We start from the raw sequence: 16,001 nt of genomic DNA, 5'->3' as shown, positions 1-16,001 counted from the left end.
AACTATGGTACTTGTTGAAGTGCTCTCCTGGACGACTTTTGTTACCTGAGTCAAACAAGAGAGCCCATGGCTGAGGTAGGTGCGCGTTTTCATAGACTTCATTCTTTCGTGACCATCGATTTTCATGTTCAGCGGCAAACATGTGGCGTGCATTGATGACAAACCACTTGCGTGGATTCATCTAACGTCTCGACCATCGAGCGAAGGCGCACACAGCGGCACAAACCCGCCATCCATCTGATGTTTATTTCATAAAATACTTCACAAATGCCCCGAAACTTACGACGCAGAGAAGAAAACTAAGAAACGTGCACAGCAAGCAACGAACGGGACGCAACCATCACCACCACGGAGACTCGCACACACGCTCACGACCTCACATGACCCGCGCGCACCACGTCCGTCGCCACAACACTGACCTCGCACCACATGAACAGACCGGCCCGGCCCGGCTGGCTCTCCATTCATCTGCTACTGTGTGTGAGCAGCGGCATTAGGGGGGGTGGGGCCGCTGCAGGCCTGTGGACGCGCCCGTCGCGTCGCACAACTGGTGTTACATTCCCTTGTGCGCAGTGTAAGGGGGACAGACGCGGCGTATGGAAGAGGGGTTCTGAGGTCGTATATTTTTTTGTTTGTTGTCGCATACATTGTCGTTTATTATTGTTGTATATGGGCGTATTGTCGACCCGACGGTACGCACACGCCAGGTGCAGGGAGCGCCTGCCGCCCCCGCCGACTGGCGCTGAGTGGGTTTGTGGGTGGGTTTGGGTGTGTGGGTTTGATAAGTGGGTGGGTTTGCACGTCTGGACAGCTCGCTGGTATACGCGCGCCGGTGCAGGAGCGCAGCCGGCGCCACCGCCGACCCCCGGTGTCGCACCTCTCGCTCACACAAGCTCTCGCACACATGGAATATAGCCGACGCGCGGAGTACCGGCACAGCGGAGCTTCGTCCATCCCACCCATCCCAGACCACAGCGGAGAAAACGAGCCCTCGTGACCTGTTGCATGTATTTCTCCCTCGTTCGCCATGCCCTTGCTGGGCTCGTACCAGTCCCCCCCCCCCCCCCCCCCCACCCGTGTGGCGACACCGGCCGGACGATGCGGGCCCGGCAACTCGTCTTAGCCCTCCAGCTCCGATTCATCCAGCTCGTCGTCGGTGGCGAACTCGTCCACGTCACTCTCGTCGTCCGACTTATCCTCCTCGTCGCTAATATCCCACTGCGGGTGCTCCACCGGTATCTCGTACGCCTGCTTGACGTCCAGCTGGGGAGCGGGGCGAGGCGTCACTAGCCGACACGACGGCGCGGAGGGAGCGCCACGGCACACGACGGTGTTGGACAGAACGGCGATTGTGGAGACAGTGACAAGTCGCCGAGAAAACTGGATGAATGACGCCAGACACAAGGCTAAATTGGCCAACTCGCCAATGACAACGCCGAAGGCCTTGGAATTATCGCTTCATGAGCTTTTCCCCCACAAGTAACTATACCCGCAGACAACAATCTGGGAACGCAGGCAACGGCCGGGCAGTGCGAATCGACGACCAGCTACCCTCCCGGATCTACCGACAGGTCTCACCTTGATATCTTTAGCCTGGTCGAAGCCCAGGTAGGAGTCGGACCGGAGTACGACGGTGAAGGTGTACAGGCCCGGCTTGCGCGGCGCCGTGAACTTGAGCTCCACCTCGGCCTCGGTCACCAGGTCGGTCACTTGGAACGGCGCCGTCACCAGTCCCTTGTTCTTGCGGTCGCACACGAACACCCACCAGTACTCTTGCTTCTCGTCGGGGAAGTGCGGCGCGTGCACGGCGTGCGAGACGCGCGACTTCGTCTCCAGCGCCTTGCCGCGCTTGTTGATGCGCGACTGGAAGCGCTCCCACTCCTCGTCGTCGGTCTCGCGCTCGTCGGCCGTGCGGCCGGGCCGGCCGGCCGTCGCCGACTCGTCGTCGCTGTCGGAGCCGGCGCCGGACCGGTCCGACTCGTCGGCCGAGGCGCGCTCGTCGTCGCTGGCCGACGCGTGCTCCTCAGAGCGCTGACCGAGCACACGGCGCGCGCCACGTCACGTCTGCAGCTGGTGGCCTCCGCCGGCCGCGCACGGAACAACAATATCGCAGTGGTTTCGTCGATTCATCAGTCTGATGTTGCGTTGCACACGTCGTTCCACATCGCAATGAATATTCAGTTTCAGCGTGACGTAAAACGACGAAATGCCATGTAACGCTGTGCCTTAGCCATCATTAATGTCAAAAATGCCAAACAATACCAAATGATTGTATGACACATGTCACGACCCACCTCACTAGAAGGCTTCGGTGATTCGTCCGGCTTTTGAGACTTCACTTTGGTGTGCTTCTTGGCCGGCTTCTTGCCCGTCTTGGCTTTTTTCTTGTTCTTCATCCAAACAGGAGTTTTATTCTGAAAAGTATAAAAAGTATACGGATGCATGTATAGAATGCTGCCTTCACATCGAGTAGTGACTTGCGACCAAACCGGGCTGATGTGCCATGATTGCTCACCTGTGATTTGTACTTTCAGCGCAAAGACCTTCCTGATTCCACCGACATCATAACTCTCGGAGAGTCAGCGTCGAGGACGGCAAATGAAAAGGAAGAGCTCAAGAAGACCTGTTGGATGTAAATATGCTATACAGACTGTCTATGCTCTAGAAGTAGCCCCGTGCTCTTCACCGCCGCGCTTGGCGTTTCCTCCGTTCGATCGTCGGCATACCGGCTTTTTACCCTCCCCCCCTCTGTGGCAGTGAGCGACACTCATCGCCTCTGGAGGCGACACTCGCCGCATTTGTCGGTTGTCAGTGCCTGCCTCGTGCGAGCGTGACCAGTACCTGCTCGTGTTTGGCCTCGTCTCCAGCACCGTCCTCATGGTCCGGCTCCACCTTGTCCGGCTGCTCCTGCTGGTGCGCCTCTCCCAGGTCACGGCGGGTCAGGCGGACAGTCACCGTGGTGATGGCCCCGGCAGTGAACTCGCCCGAGTTCTCGTCATCCAACACTGCCGGACCACAGGGGGGGTCAGTCATCCAGCATCGCCTGACCACGGGGGTGGCAGTGCACCACACGGGCTCAGTCATACAGCATTGGCCGACCACAGGGGTGGCAATGGACCACACGGGCTCAGTCATCCAGCATTGGCCGACCACAGGGGTGGCAGTGGACCACAGGGGCTCAGTCATCCGGCATTGGCCGACCACAGGGGTGACAGTGGACCACACTGACTCAGTCATCCAGCATTGCCTGACCACAGGGGTGGCAGTGGACCATAAGGGGTGTCAGTCATCAGCGCTACCATCAAACACATTTAGCGGTCACTGCCACCAACTAGGTCCAGATTTGTTTCGTGACCGTTTCTGTCCTTAAAACTAATAGTGAAAAATTGTCTGACTTTCCACCTTTCTTTGATGCCAAATTTGCTGAAGCACCCACTCGCACCGAAGAAAAATACACTTCCTGCAAGCACCGCAAGTACCAAAAACCCAATAAAAATAACATCAGAACATCTGTCATGTTATTGTTATCCTGATGATAGGCCGCTTGCTAGCGTGCGATGTACCAGCTGGCCACGTTTTGCCAAGACGGATCTGATGTCCCGAATACACATAGTTTCTTAACGTAGTGCTTAGTCATGACCGTGGGACTTACAAATTTCTCCCGTGGCTGATACTCTAGAAAGGGCGCCAAAACCGGGGTGAACGTGAAAGTGAAGCCCGACATGGTTCTTGCTGTCCTCCTTGAAGACGGCACGGTGGTGATGGAGGAGCCGGTATCTCCAGAGGATTCTCGTATTTCATTCGAACTCACTCAGGAGTCTCCCGCTCTACCACTTATCTCACTCCCTCTTCTCGCCTCAACCCACCAACCTTCGGCATCAAGCCAGGCGTATGCACTCCCTGCAGTCCGGCATCAATACAACCTATGCTACCAACAACACTTAGTTTGTTATGTCAGCTGGACCCTGTGCTTCAGTGGGGGAAGGCATACGCCTCGTGAGGGGACGACTCCCGACCACTGCCGTGCCGTCTTCAAGAAGGGTATCAGCGACCATGTTGGTCTCCACTTTCTCTCTTACACGGTTTTGACCTTCTTCCTAAGGATCTTATATTTTTAGAAGTAAATATTACGGGAGTGTACAACAATGTCGAACGAGAGATTAAATAAACAAAATTTAGTCGGTACATCAAACCTGTCATGAACAAATACGTAACGAGCTAGTCTCTTGTCAGTTGGCAAGCGGTCTGACATCGGCGTGGTGTGAGCATCATAAATGTGACTTTATATTGAGCGAGTATCTCGGTGCTTTTTGTGTTCGCAGGACGAGGGTGTTCTTCAATGGTGAAGGGTGTTTCCACGTATTCGGTCAATTGATGTTGTGCATCATTTGAATCGTAAGCCAACGTGTTCTGTGTACGACGAATAGAAACCAGCACTGATGTTTACGACTGGCATGATGAAAACCAGAAATCGGGATAAACTGTTTTGTGGTAAACGAATGGGGACCAGGAGCTCGTGCCTGGCGTTTATAAACAATAGATGAGAGCCGGTAACCATGCTCTTCGTCTGTGAAAATCAATGAGGACCAGGGAACTGGGCCTAGCGTTGGTGTCAGGCCCGACAGGCACCATGAACCATGACCTGGCGTCTCTGAAAGAGCCGATGGTCAAATAGAGCAAATGGTCGCCAGGAATCCGAATTTGGTGTTTGTGGAAGAGCATACGGGAGCTGGGAGCCAGTGCCTGGTGCTTGTCAGAGAACCAACGATAAACACAAACCAGGGCATAGCATCGCAAAGGCGCCAGCAGGAACCGCGATCTGATGTCTCGCTTCCACGCAGAGACTAATAGAAGCCAGAAACAAGCCGCGGAAACCACGTGTTTGCTCTACTCCAGCCCCGCCCCCCAACTTGAGGTAAAAACTCTATCCGGACGGCCTCGCCGCCCAGGTGACATTTCCGAGCACCGCTTCGGCGTCTGAGAGATAACCCGTGACCTTTCACTGGGCCGACCGCAAAAAATGTCGGCCGTCACTGGCCGATGGAGCCGCTACACCCGACACTCGAGCAGCGGCCCCCACTGCCGACCGCCGCCGCCGCAGACGGCCGCCCGGCCCCGCCAGACGACGGCATGCCCCGTCAGACGACGGTGTTACGCGTACAAACATGGGGAAGCCGATCCCAGGCAGCATATCGGCCCATTGGCATGCGACATAAAAATGGCAGGGCTGAGCTACTGGATATGAAACCAGTCTGAGCCGATAAAAGGCACGGGCCAAATCGGCTAACTGACGTAAAGTTATCCTTCAAATCATACACCCATCCACAGACCTCTCAACACATCCGTCCGATAATATTGATCGCCAAGTTATTCATCGGCGCGCGTACGTACCAAGGCCATCAGCAGCACAGCCGCAGCAGGTGGAAGCCTGCCAACCCGTCGGAGCGTCGCCACTCACCACGTGACGGCACACACCGCTGGGTGGTGCCCGTCCTAGCCGCCGCCTTACCCTCGGACGTGACGTCCATCGTGACGTGCGGCATGTGCAGCAGCACGTTCTCTACGTTCTGCGCCTCCTCGTCCCCCAGGTTTCTCAGCACGTGACGCCGGTCCAGCGGGTCGAGCTCGGCAAACTGCTGCAACGTCTTCACGTTGATCTTGCGCTGCGAAGACGAAGAGCGGTCAGGGTAGCAGGGCAGTGAGGGCTGGGATAGTGGGGCGAGAAAACTGGAGCCTGCTGGCCATCTTGGTCCATTTTGAGCAAATCGTCAATGGCATTGATATGCTTCAAGTCCATACATAAAGCAAAAAGTGAATCTCGATGTTACTGCAATCGTACATGCCTATTCCAGACACGAACCCAGAAGTCCACATGTGATACCAAAAGTGAACAAGGCTCAGTCGAAGCCGTTATATAATACGCCCCGCGCTAAAATGCCGATGCGGTTTGCAAGCCAACGGCAACGGCTCGCCACTTCAAAGCTGGCTATTCCAACCGTTTGGGGCCGCAGTACACCCGCTTGTCGTTGGCCAGTGAGCATGAACCACGCACGGGTTGATATTTAAATTTGCGGCCGCCTAACATCATTCCCCGCTTTCCTATCGTGTGCCGGCCGAGGGGCGAGAGCAGCGCTGCTGCAAGCGGCGCACACATTCCGCAGCGTCGCCGGATGGCGGGGCAGTGCGCGCGCGACCCGTGCGATACGATCGGCCGCCGGCTGCCCGGCAGACTGGCGCCCGCGTCACCGGCGCAGATCCGGCCCCAGCGCACCGCCCGAATCCGACCGTCACGCCTCTCACGTTCATGTGGGGTCAAACAAATGCCACCGTACTTGCTTGAGCACATTTCACACGTCAAACGTCAAACATTTCATCTTTTGGCCGGTGAGTTGCTCGGCAAATGATCCGACACACATGCGTCGAATCATTAGTGTCCGATCCTTGCGAAGCGTGAACATGTGGCCGACGCCCGCTGCATGTCGCGGCTGAGGGTATTCCTCCGCGCGCACAGCACGCTCCCCTCCCCTGCCGGGACGGAGGGGCGCGGACACCGGTGATGATGGAGAAGCGGCACGTGACCGGCTGGCGGCGCTGGGGGCCGACGGCATACGGCGAGCGGCCGGTGGAACAGCGCGTCGCCCCCGGCCAGCCGCAGCACGCGGGGCCGGGGCACCCGCATGGCAAGAGGCGTCAGAAGCCTCACAACCGCTGATACAACCGTGCTACCAGTCGGTGTCCCCAAGCCACAGCGAATGTGACGAGTGACGCTATTGCATAGCTGGAGGTGCACACGTTTTCCACTTAGCAGCAACCGCGTGAGCCCCTGCCCATCGGAAGGCCAGATCGCCGCCGCCCACCTTCTTATCGACGAAGTAGCGGAGAAAGGTCTCGTCGACATGCGGCAGCTGAAGCAGCACCGACTTTGAGTCCCAGAGTGCCTGCACCACCATCGGGCACAGCTTCATGGTGTTGTCGATGGTCTCCAGGCTGGGCAGGCGCGAGATACGGCCGGCGTGCGCCAGCATCACCAGCTGGCTGATGCACGTCACCATCTCCTGGATCAGGTACGGGCACTTGCGCACAATTTCGCTGCCTGTCGGGGAGGGCGCACGGCGCTGTCAGGAGCTTGGTAGCCAAAGTTAGTGTCCTACGATAAGCGTGTTCTACCACATGTTCTACGATAAGCGTCATTTGAAACCAGCGCACCGTTCTAGCTCCCAGTTCGGAAATGGTTCTATAACACCTATATGTCGCATGGGAATGTACTTGCGTGCAGGGCGACGGTAAACGTAACACAATACAACCACGAACAACTGCCGTCAGCGAGATCTGCTGGAACTGCAGGGCCTGGAATCCCTACGGTCCTCCTCCTACGGTCCTCTGCACACCCAGCGCGACCAGACCAATCACACGGTCAACGTCAGCCCTCCGCTCGGCCACCAGCGAGCCCGTCTCCCATCGGCCTGTGCGCGGCTGTGCCGCAGGCCCGTCTCGGTCGCGACGTTTGGGACTTTACAAACACATCAGCTACCGAGGCCGTGCGGCGGCCCGCCTCCGCCAGCGACGCCTGTCCGCACCGCTCACCTGTCCACCTCCAGCGTGGCCGGCGGCAGAGGCAGGCGCGTCAGGTGCACCCGCCTCCGCCAGCGACGCCTGTCCGCACCGCTCACCTGTCCACCTCCAGCGTGGCCGGCGGCAGAGGCAGGCGCGTCAGGTGCACCCGCCTCCGCCAGCGACGCCTGCCCGCACCGCTCACCTGTCCACCTCCAGCGTGGCCGGCGGCAGAGGCAGGCGCGTCAGGTGCGCGTGCAGCAGGCAGCGCGCCTTGACCGAGTACTCGAAGCACAGCGGCCGCTCCTTGTTGTTCTCGCTGAGGTTGGGCAGCCGCTTGATGAGCAGCGGCACCTCGAAGTTGTCGCTGGGCCGCATCTGTACCTCTGAGTTGTGACCGCGCTCGAACTCCAGCGAAGCACTCAGCACCATGAGCACCCGGCGCAGCATCATGTGCGGCGTCTTGTGGAAGAAGTAGAAGTACAGCTGGGTGGTGTCCAACAGCACCTGTCCGGGGAGCGAGAACATCGGATTTAGCGGTCTCGATCGATCCAGGCGATCTACGCAGGCGATCTAGTTCTTATATATATATATATATATATATATATATATATATATATATATATATATATCCTCAGTTCTGAAGAAGGATCACCACAGCTTACGACACCATGGACAGTAGACCACTCACCCTTAGGCACTTGACGCCACTCTGCAAATTACACGCCACTCTTTCCAGTGCAGCATCCATCCAAACGTTCACTACCAAACATAGTGTAAAATGGCACCAGAAAGCCATCCACTCATGGTCTGCATTCATCAATTTTAAGAAGCCACAGCCGACGGCGTCAGCAGCATCTCTCGACCATGAACGGAGCGCCCACCTGATCTCCGGAGAACTTGATCGAATTGTACCACCAGACGCCAACCACCGTTGGCAGGGCGATCATGAAGACCAGCGTATACACGCCCAGCACCCAGACCGAGTTCTCCTTCTGCACAATCCACGAGGGCAGTGCGATGCCGAAGTTCATGACGCCCGGCCCGTCTGGGTTGCCGTACAGCTCCCAGTTGCGCCGCGCTACGTCGTCGGTCAGAGCCTGGTACGCTGCAAGGAAGGAGGTGTCAGCCGGCCGCCTCAGAGGATGGGGTCATCAGCCGGGTGGGGCGTCGCAGGCTGCACCAGCGTCGCCAACAGGGGAGAGGTGTCAGCCGGCCGCCTCAGAAGATGGGGTCATCAGCCGGGTGGGGTGTCGCGGGCTGCACCAGTGTCGCCAACAGGGGAGAGGTGTCAGCCGGCCGCCTCAGAAGATGGGTCATCAGCCAGGTGGGGTGTCGCGGGCTGCACCAGCGTCGCCAACAGGGGAGAGGTGTCAGCCGGCCGCCTCAGAGGATGGGGTCATCAGCCGGGTGGGGCGTCGCAGGCTGCACCAGCGTCGCCAACAGGGGAGAGATGTCAGCCGGCCGTCTCAGAGGATGGGGTCATCGGCCAGGTGGGGTGTCGCGGGCTACCACCAAGATCGCCAACTACGCGAAGTGAAACGGCTAAGGGCCTAACAGCTTTGCTAGAGCACCTGCTTTCCGACTCACCCAGCGTTATCGGGGAGGATTCAAATCGCTCCAGCCGCTCGAGCTGTATCTATCCCTGGCTGGGATGGCCTGCAGCCGGTGGCAGCGGTCGCGCTATGGCTCATCTAATGCCAGAGGGCCGGACGGACCGTGCCACGGATTACGGCACATTCAGCTTTCGCCACAAAATCTGTGGTCTGCTTGGACTGCCAACATTGGTCGTTGGGATTAAAGCTCACTCACCACACGCTGCTTTGACCACAGAAATATATGCAATTAAAGGGCTCGGAAAACAACACAAGAAAAAAACAAAACACAGGGCACATGCGAATTCAGTCCTGCCATCGCTGCGGCTGTCGGCCTTTTGTTCGGTGTGGCATAGTTGAGTTACCTTTGCTAATCTTGACGAACTTCTTCTCGTCTCCTCCCTTATCGGGATGCTCAGTGAGCGACAGCTTTTTGTAGGCCTTCTTGATATCCGCCTTGTTCGCTCCCTGCAAACGTTTGCCATGATTACGCCAATATCATATAAGATTATTAGGCCATGCATACCAACTACGGGTTATGGTTCTGAAACTTATGGTGACCTTCCTAGTGTACCACGCAAGCACCTCACAGGGCACGAAAAACCAGCCGGGAAACAGGCTTTGTCGCATTAAGAAGTCGCTTTAAGTTAAGTTACTGTGGCGCAATCTAATCCAGCTGCAATCAGTACGTGCGTGTAATGTTAACAGAACGTCGATTTGACGAAAAACGCGTTTCCGACATGCATTCATTGAATTTTTATCCCTGTATGAATAGAATCATACGTTCCGGACAAATGTCATGGCGTTCGACCACTAGCGAAGTGTTAGCGATCATTGTAAGACGTACCACGGGCATACGACATCGAGAGCAATGTAACATGTTTGATGCATGCCTCCGCAGACCCAAAAGCTGCAGATTACGGACATGACTGATCGCGAACAGCTCCAGGACCCCTGTTCGTGCTTGCAACTTCGTCACCCGCCCGGCTGGCCACCTGTTCGCCAGCACACTCCGTTCGCGAACCGTTTGTATTCGCGTTTATTACTTAAAATTGACGAACATCCAGCCTGGTTTGAAAGCCAGCCACTGACGCATGTCTGATTTGCCGTGACAGGAGGTTAAACGTCGCCTGGTGCCGCCGCCCACGCGGCCGAGCGAGCGCGGTCGGGTCCGAGCGCGCGGCGGGGAGGGGTATGTCGTACCGGTGACACGCTGAGGATGTCGTACGGGTCGAAGTTGGCGTACTCGTAGTCGAACTCGCGCACCCTCTGCACCAGCATAGCGACAGCGATCCACCCCAGTACCAGCAGCACCTGCCTGAGAGGTCGGGAGGCGGTGTCAGCTCGGCTGACGGATCAGGCCAGATCACGACCAGCTGCTGCTGTGATCTGCAGCAGATCTGTCACGGCCCGCCCGATCAAGGTCAAGGCCGGGTCAAGGTCTGGATCAGCTGGGATCACCACTACCTGCGTCTGTCAGACTGTGAGCCGCACCATCGGAGGTGGGGTCAGCAAGGGTCATGGTCCGGGCTAGATGTGGACCCACATCAGCATCCCGCCGTCTGTGAGATCGCGGGTTGGGTCAGACCGTGGCCAGGGTCCGGGTCGGCTGGGGTCACATATAACATCAGATCGGGCGTATACGGAGGTAATGGTTTGGAAGGATACGTGAATATGAGGTAGAACCATGGCAATGTTGTGTGCTTGAGGCTCTGCAGAAGACGAGAACATGTATCCCAACACTATTTGGTAACATAAGTTGATGGCGGAGACACCGACGTAACTTACAAACCGTAGAACAACGTATCCGATCATTCATGCCCGGCTTCTTGTCATAACCAACCAGTGCAGTCGCAATTTTACAAAAGCCAGTACATGTTTTCACAAATCAACCCACTTATCGCACCGTTCCATAGTGCACACAGCGCGCAAGGTCATCGCTACCACCCTTAACCGCCCACCGCCTTCAGACCAACCCCTAGACCGGTTTTTTAGCATACGCACAGGAGGGGCACGCTACAACTACCATTTTTAGCTAGTGTATCTGCAATCATTATGCGGAGTTCAGTGGAGTCACCATCCCTCCAGAACCGCTGCATTCCGCCACACGGCAACCTCCGAAGCGAATGCGCTGCATTCTTATACCAAGCGCACTTGCCGTTGATGTGAAAAGGAAACATGTTTTTATCAAAGATCAGGATTAAGCAAAACGGACGAGAGTGGGCGCCGCGAGCACTCGCAATCGCCGGTCCTATCGCGAAAAAAGGCTGCGAGCTGCTGCAGCGCCACCACTCGCGTTCTGAATGCACATGGTGATTACATAAGTAGTGTATAAAAAACGCTCATTGACTTCGTAAAAGCTGCCACTCCAGATACTAAGCCGACATTCACGACTTCGGGAGATATATCACAGCTGAAGAGGATGGAAGAGCCGTGGACGAATCAAATACATGCGACGAAACGTGTGACAAGAGGTCCAGTGACCCGCATTGACTATTCAAATGCAGATGTACGTTGAACGACTTGAGTGCACATGTCCCCAACTACATCGGTACGGAAATGCCAGCAGTCCGTAACCTCATCAGCAGGCACGCTAAATAAAGAACTTGCCATTTATGGAAGCAGCGAGCATGCACAAGGTCTTTGGAAAACCCGCGATTAAGTGGCAAGCACCGACATTTGAAGGCGTAACGACGTCGAAGTCTACGAAAAGACCGCCGCCGCTGGGGATTTTCCATGCACCCAGCCGCAGGGGCTACGTAGCGTCACCCGCCTCTCACTCTGGCAGCAAGGGCGGGCACCACCGGAAAATCAGAACACTGAGCCAGCACACAATACATACTAAGCACGCATCTCTCGCTTACACTGTCCGCCGTTTCCATTTTTTCGAAGGCTCCTTCAGCTTCAGCAAGTGCCGTTTTCTCACACAGCCACCGCACTGGCACAGGCTGACGTCCCTTGTTTCGGACACGTCGTCTGAAAGACAGCAGCACCAGGTGAGCTGGCCGTCCGGCCACGACACAACTCAGCGGGACGTCGCCGGCTTAGGTCACTTGCCCGGGAAGCGCGACAACGTTACAGCCTATTGATGCACGGATAATTTGTTCCATTCAAAGCTGTGACCATGCCTCGCAGACCGTGCGTGTTCCAGGGCCCATTCTGGCTTTTCACCATTATGGAAAGAGCGCGTCCCACAGAGGCGTCAGCGCGGAGCAGCCACCCAGTCACCATTGTGGCCTGACTAATGGGCATGCTATGTCAACAAACCATAACAGGCTATGGCTATGAGATCATTCCTTTGCGGGAAATGATAGCTCTGCTACCCTGGAATCAGATGAAATGGTGCAGCAGTATACCTCAGAGCATCTCAGCCCTCTGCAGCCGTAATTATCACCACTTCCTGGATAGGCTCACCTATCACCTATCACCTGGATAGGTTCATCTATCCAGGAAGCTCGTGGGTAAAGACCACGACAATATACACACTTAACAGTGAAAGTTGGTGTGCTCGAAGTTCATAGGAAATAAGTTCGTTGAACAAAAGTTCGTCACAGCAGTCTGTTATGTTGGGATTACATTTAGCTTGCACACAGTTTGAGAAGTTATGTGTAAGACAGACGTTAGCTAGTAAAGGACAAAACATAGTCAAAAGACAAAAGCTCATCGTTCGTTTACGACCAAAGTTCGCATCGGACAAAACGCCGCAAGGACAAATTTCGGCGTAGTTAAGCTAGAATAGGGCAAATGTTTGTGTAGGACAAAAGTGTGACGTGCATAATGTCATAAAGGGGAAATGTTTGCCAAAGGCAAAAGTATGCCTGGTGCAAAATTTCATCTTGCACAAAATTTTTTTGGAAGGGTTTGTCAAAAGCAAAACTTGTAAGCAGCTTTGATGTGGTGAAACTAGTAACCATGTGTCGTCGTATTGTTAAGAAGGCAGATGCTTGGGTTCAAAATGTGTAGCTTTTCAGCATTAAAATGACAACCAAACAACATGCTGTGGTTAAGTACTAATAGTGTGACACAAATTTTGCTGATATTGGTGATATTACAATTGGATCAAGTTGGCAAAAACACATGCTAGGTCATTGTTCATACAGTGACAAACTTTTAACCTAACACAAATTTTACATGGCTCTTTAAGAAAAGCTTACCTTCTTAACATTGCTCTCAACCTCACTTTTGTTCTCACAAGAAACAGGTTGCAAATTGAGTGAGATATGTATGGTTTGCTGAAAAATGGCTCAGCCCAAAAAATTCCCTTTCCAGTATGACAAGGAATTATGTGTGAACACACTGCTGACCTATTAATGCAAGTGATATGATATTGTCTAAGATGTGACTGGAAGGTCATGTCTTTTCCATCATTGTCTGCCAGCAATCCATCAATTGCTTAAAAAGTACATCCACATGTTACAATTGTAAGAGCAAATTGTGTTCAAATTACCTAACATATGATATATGTATATGCATAATTTGCTGTTTATAAAAATAGCAAGTGCAACTGAAGAAACACCATTAGCCGATTTTACAGCAGTGAAAGTGCCATGCAAATACACTTTACTGCTGTTGGTTGCCATGGAAACCAACTCTGAAAACAAACAGTGTAAAACAGTCAGCTGTAAGATGCATTTTGGCTATGTGAGTAGCAGATAGATGATAGCATGTTCCATGTTTCCTGTGGAAGAAAACACAAGTTGAAAAATGAAGATGCAACCATGCCACAGTGGACAGATTACACAAAAAATCAAATACAAAATACAATATATCTCTACATACTGGCACTCCCAAGGAAGTCTGGCTTGGTATAACACCAGGGTGGGGGATAGGTATGAGATGACTGGGGCTTTTTGTCCTAGCCAGTTAGTGCCAATCAGTCAGGCATGTCCTTAGTTTACCATGTCTTGCCTTTGCTTGGGGGTAAGCGGTTGAGGGTAGTCATTACTGTCGGCACTTTCGCTTCATATGTTGGACAAGTCCCCAGCTATGCATGCATGCTACTATGCAACTGCACTCTGCATACTGCACTCTGCACTCTGCACACTTTGCAACCATGCATGCAAATCCCAAGCACACAGGTTCTCCATTTGCATAAGCCTAAGTTTTTGCTGTGGGATGGATACTGGGAGTGGAACAAATATTTTTCATAGCCCACATTCTTTCAGCCTGGCATGGGGAATAAAAACAGAGCTCATACCTCCTTCAGCACCTGTGTCAGAGGGGCAGGTTAAATATGAGATTCCATCATGGCCCATAACATAAATATAGCCTCAGCAGCTACAGACAATCCATGATTATTTCTGCAATACTTGCATTATATCCCATTGTTAATTTTTCAGCATGAGAATAACCAACAACCATGGGCATATCTGCACTCTTCCATTTACATAGGTGATAGATAAACCTTATGGTGCCTGATTCACAACCTGGTATATGAGTTGAGTGTGTTGCATGCTAGACATTGTACACTGAACATAAAATGTGTCTAAGGCAGTCACTGTACCAAATGCATGGGAAACACCTTACCTTTCTTATCATCTTTAAGGAAATATACGTAGGAGGCTGGAGCCAATACTAGCCCCAGGAAGCAAAGAAGGAAGTAATAAAACGTTGAGCCACTTTCATCATACTCGAACTTTTGGCCTGCCATGATGCACAATCAATATGTTCGTACTGTGCAAGAACAGATGCACACCAAGATATGCCGCACTTCCCAAAGGACTTCGAAGGACGCAGATTAATTTGAAACCTTCTCGTATCGGTTCTTTCTGCGGACGGCCTGTTATCGACTTATACCACCCAACGCACGCTCCGTTATTACTTTACGGTTATTTAACAGAACGCCGCGCCTGACTCTGACACGGCACCGCAATAATATACCGTTATTTGCCTCTGATGCGTTATGACTGACGCATGTAAACGTCATCGCTCGGTCATACGTTTTTCACTAAAGTAATGCCAGCTTCGGTGACAAACGTCGAACGACTTACGCATAACCCTTTTTGTGAGCTTGGTTCATGCATTAGCCATAACAGAACACGCATCAAAGCACAATGTGTCTGTGGCTGATTGCTGTGCAATAGACATGTGACCTACGCGGTCGGCGAGGAGCTTTGTATTTTTCTTGGGGGGGGGGGGGGGGGGAACTCATGAACCTTACTCATCCTGTGTTCCAGACCGTTCCAGACGCGTTTCGTCATGGATTTCGCTCACCTCATTGTGGTCACAACTCAAACTTGATAAGACAGAAAGGTCATCAGCCCCTGTTCTTTGGTATGATGAGTTCAACACTATTGTAATGGATCAACGACTACTAATATGCTAGGACATACTTTAAACGGCGTTCTAGTGCTAAGCATGGATTCTATTGGTGTCATTCAATATTTCGAGACGTGCTTTCTTCAGGTTTCGTCCCACGATTCATATGTTCCAAATAGGTCATACAAATGGATTTGTCGTCATCTTTTGGTTCGAAAAATTCCTGGAGAAAAGGCCACTTGGTCGCTGCACCTCCTTGTCAAAGTGGACGCTGCACGTGACCACAAATGGTGCCATTTCCAGCCTGTTCCAAGAGCTGCAGGAAGGCAACGATTTGAGCAGCTGTTGGGCTTCTCCCGGATGTACCCACCACTGGGGCTAAAGGAGATAGTCCGTGAAGTTAACGATTTATTCAGCGATTTTTTTCAGCGACGAGCTCCAGTTTCCCCGAAGAAGGGTCTCAAGGCCAATTGTGACATCAAAACACTAAAAGCGACCCTTAGTTTCAAAAACCATGTGACCTTTAAGGTCAAAAGCTGGGTCAAAAGACGGGGAACTCGATATCAACCAAAAAGTACGCGCCGATTCGAAAACTGT

At 53.5% G+C, this 16,001-nt stretch overlaps 1 protein-coding gene across 1 annotated transcript; it reads right to left on the bottom strand.

Moving 5' to 3' along the window:
- Positions 1 to 230: 230 nt before the first annotated feature.
- Positions 231 to 15,005, bottom strand: Sec63 (translocation protein Sec63). The gene is made up of 13 exons (XM_037224100.1): positions 14,673 to 15,005; positions 12,011 to 12,122; positions 10,350 to 10,464; positions 9,512 to 9,614; positions 8,436 to 8,659; positions 7,765 to 8,058; positions 7,361 to 7,367; positions 6,858 to 7,093; positions 5,510 to 5,663; positions 2,842 to 3,005; positions 2,295 to 2,414; positions 1,579 to 2,031; positions 231 to 1,263 (listed from the first exon to the last, which is right to left on the bottom strand). Exons 1-13 carry the CDS (start codon positions 14,794 to 14,796, stop codon positions 1,120 to 1,122), a joined length of 2,250 nt encoding a protein of 749 aa, XP_037079995.1. The 5' UTR covers positions 14,797 to 15,005; the 3' UTR covers positions 231 to 1,119.
- Between the last annotated feature and the right edge of the window lie 996 nt (positions 15,006 to 16,001).

The sequence above is a fragment of the Pollicipes pollicipes genome, unplaced genomic scaffold (genome assembly GCF_011947565.3).
Source record: "Pollicipes pollicipes isolate AB1234 unplaced genomic scaffold, Ppol_2.1 Scaffold_4881;HRSCAF=5763_pilon_pilon_pilon, whole genome shotgun sequence".
Taxonomy (NCBI): Eukaryota; Metazoa; Arthropoda; class Thecostraca; order Pollicipedomorpha; family Pollicipedidae; genus Pollicipes; species Pollicipes pollicipes.
This window is presented reverse-complemented; position numbering and strand designations above follow the sequence as displayed.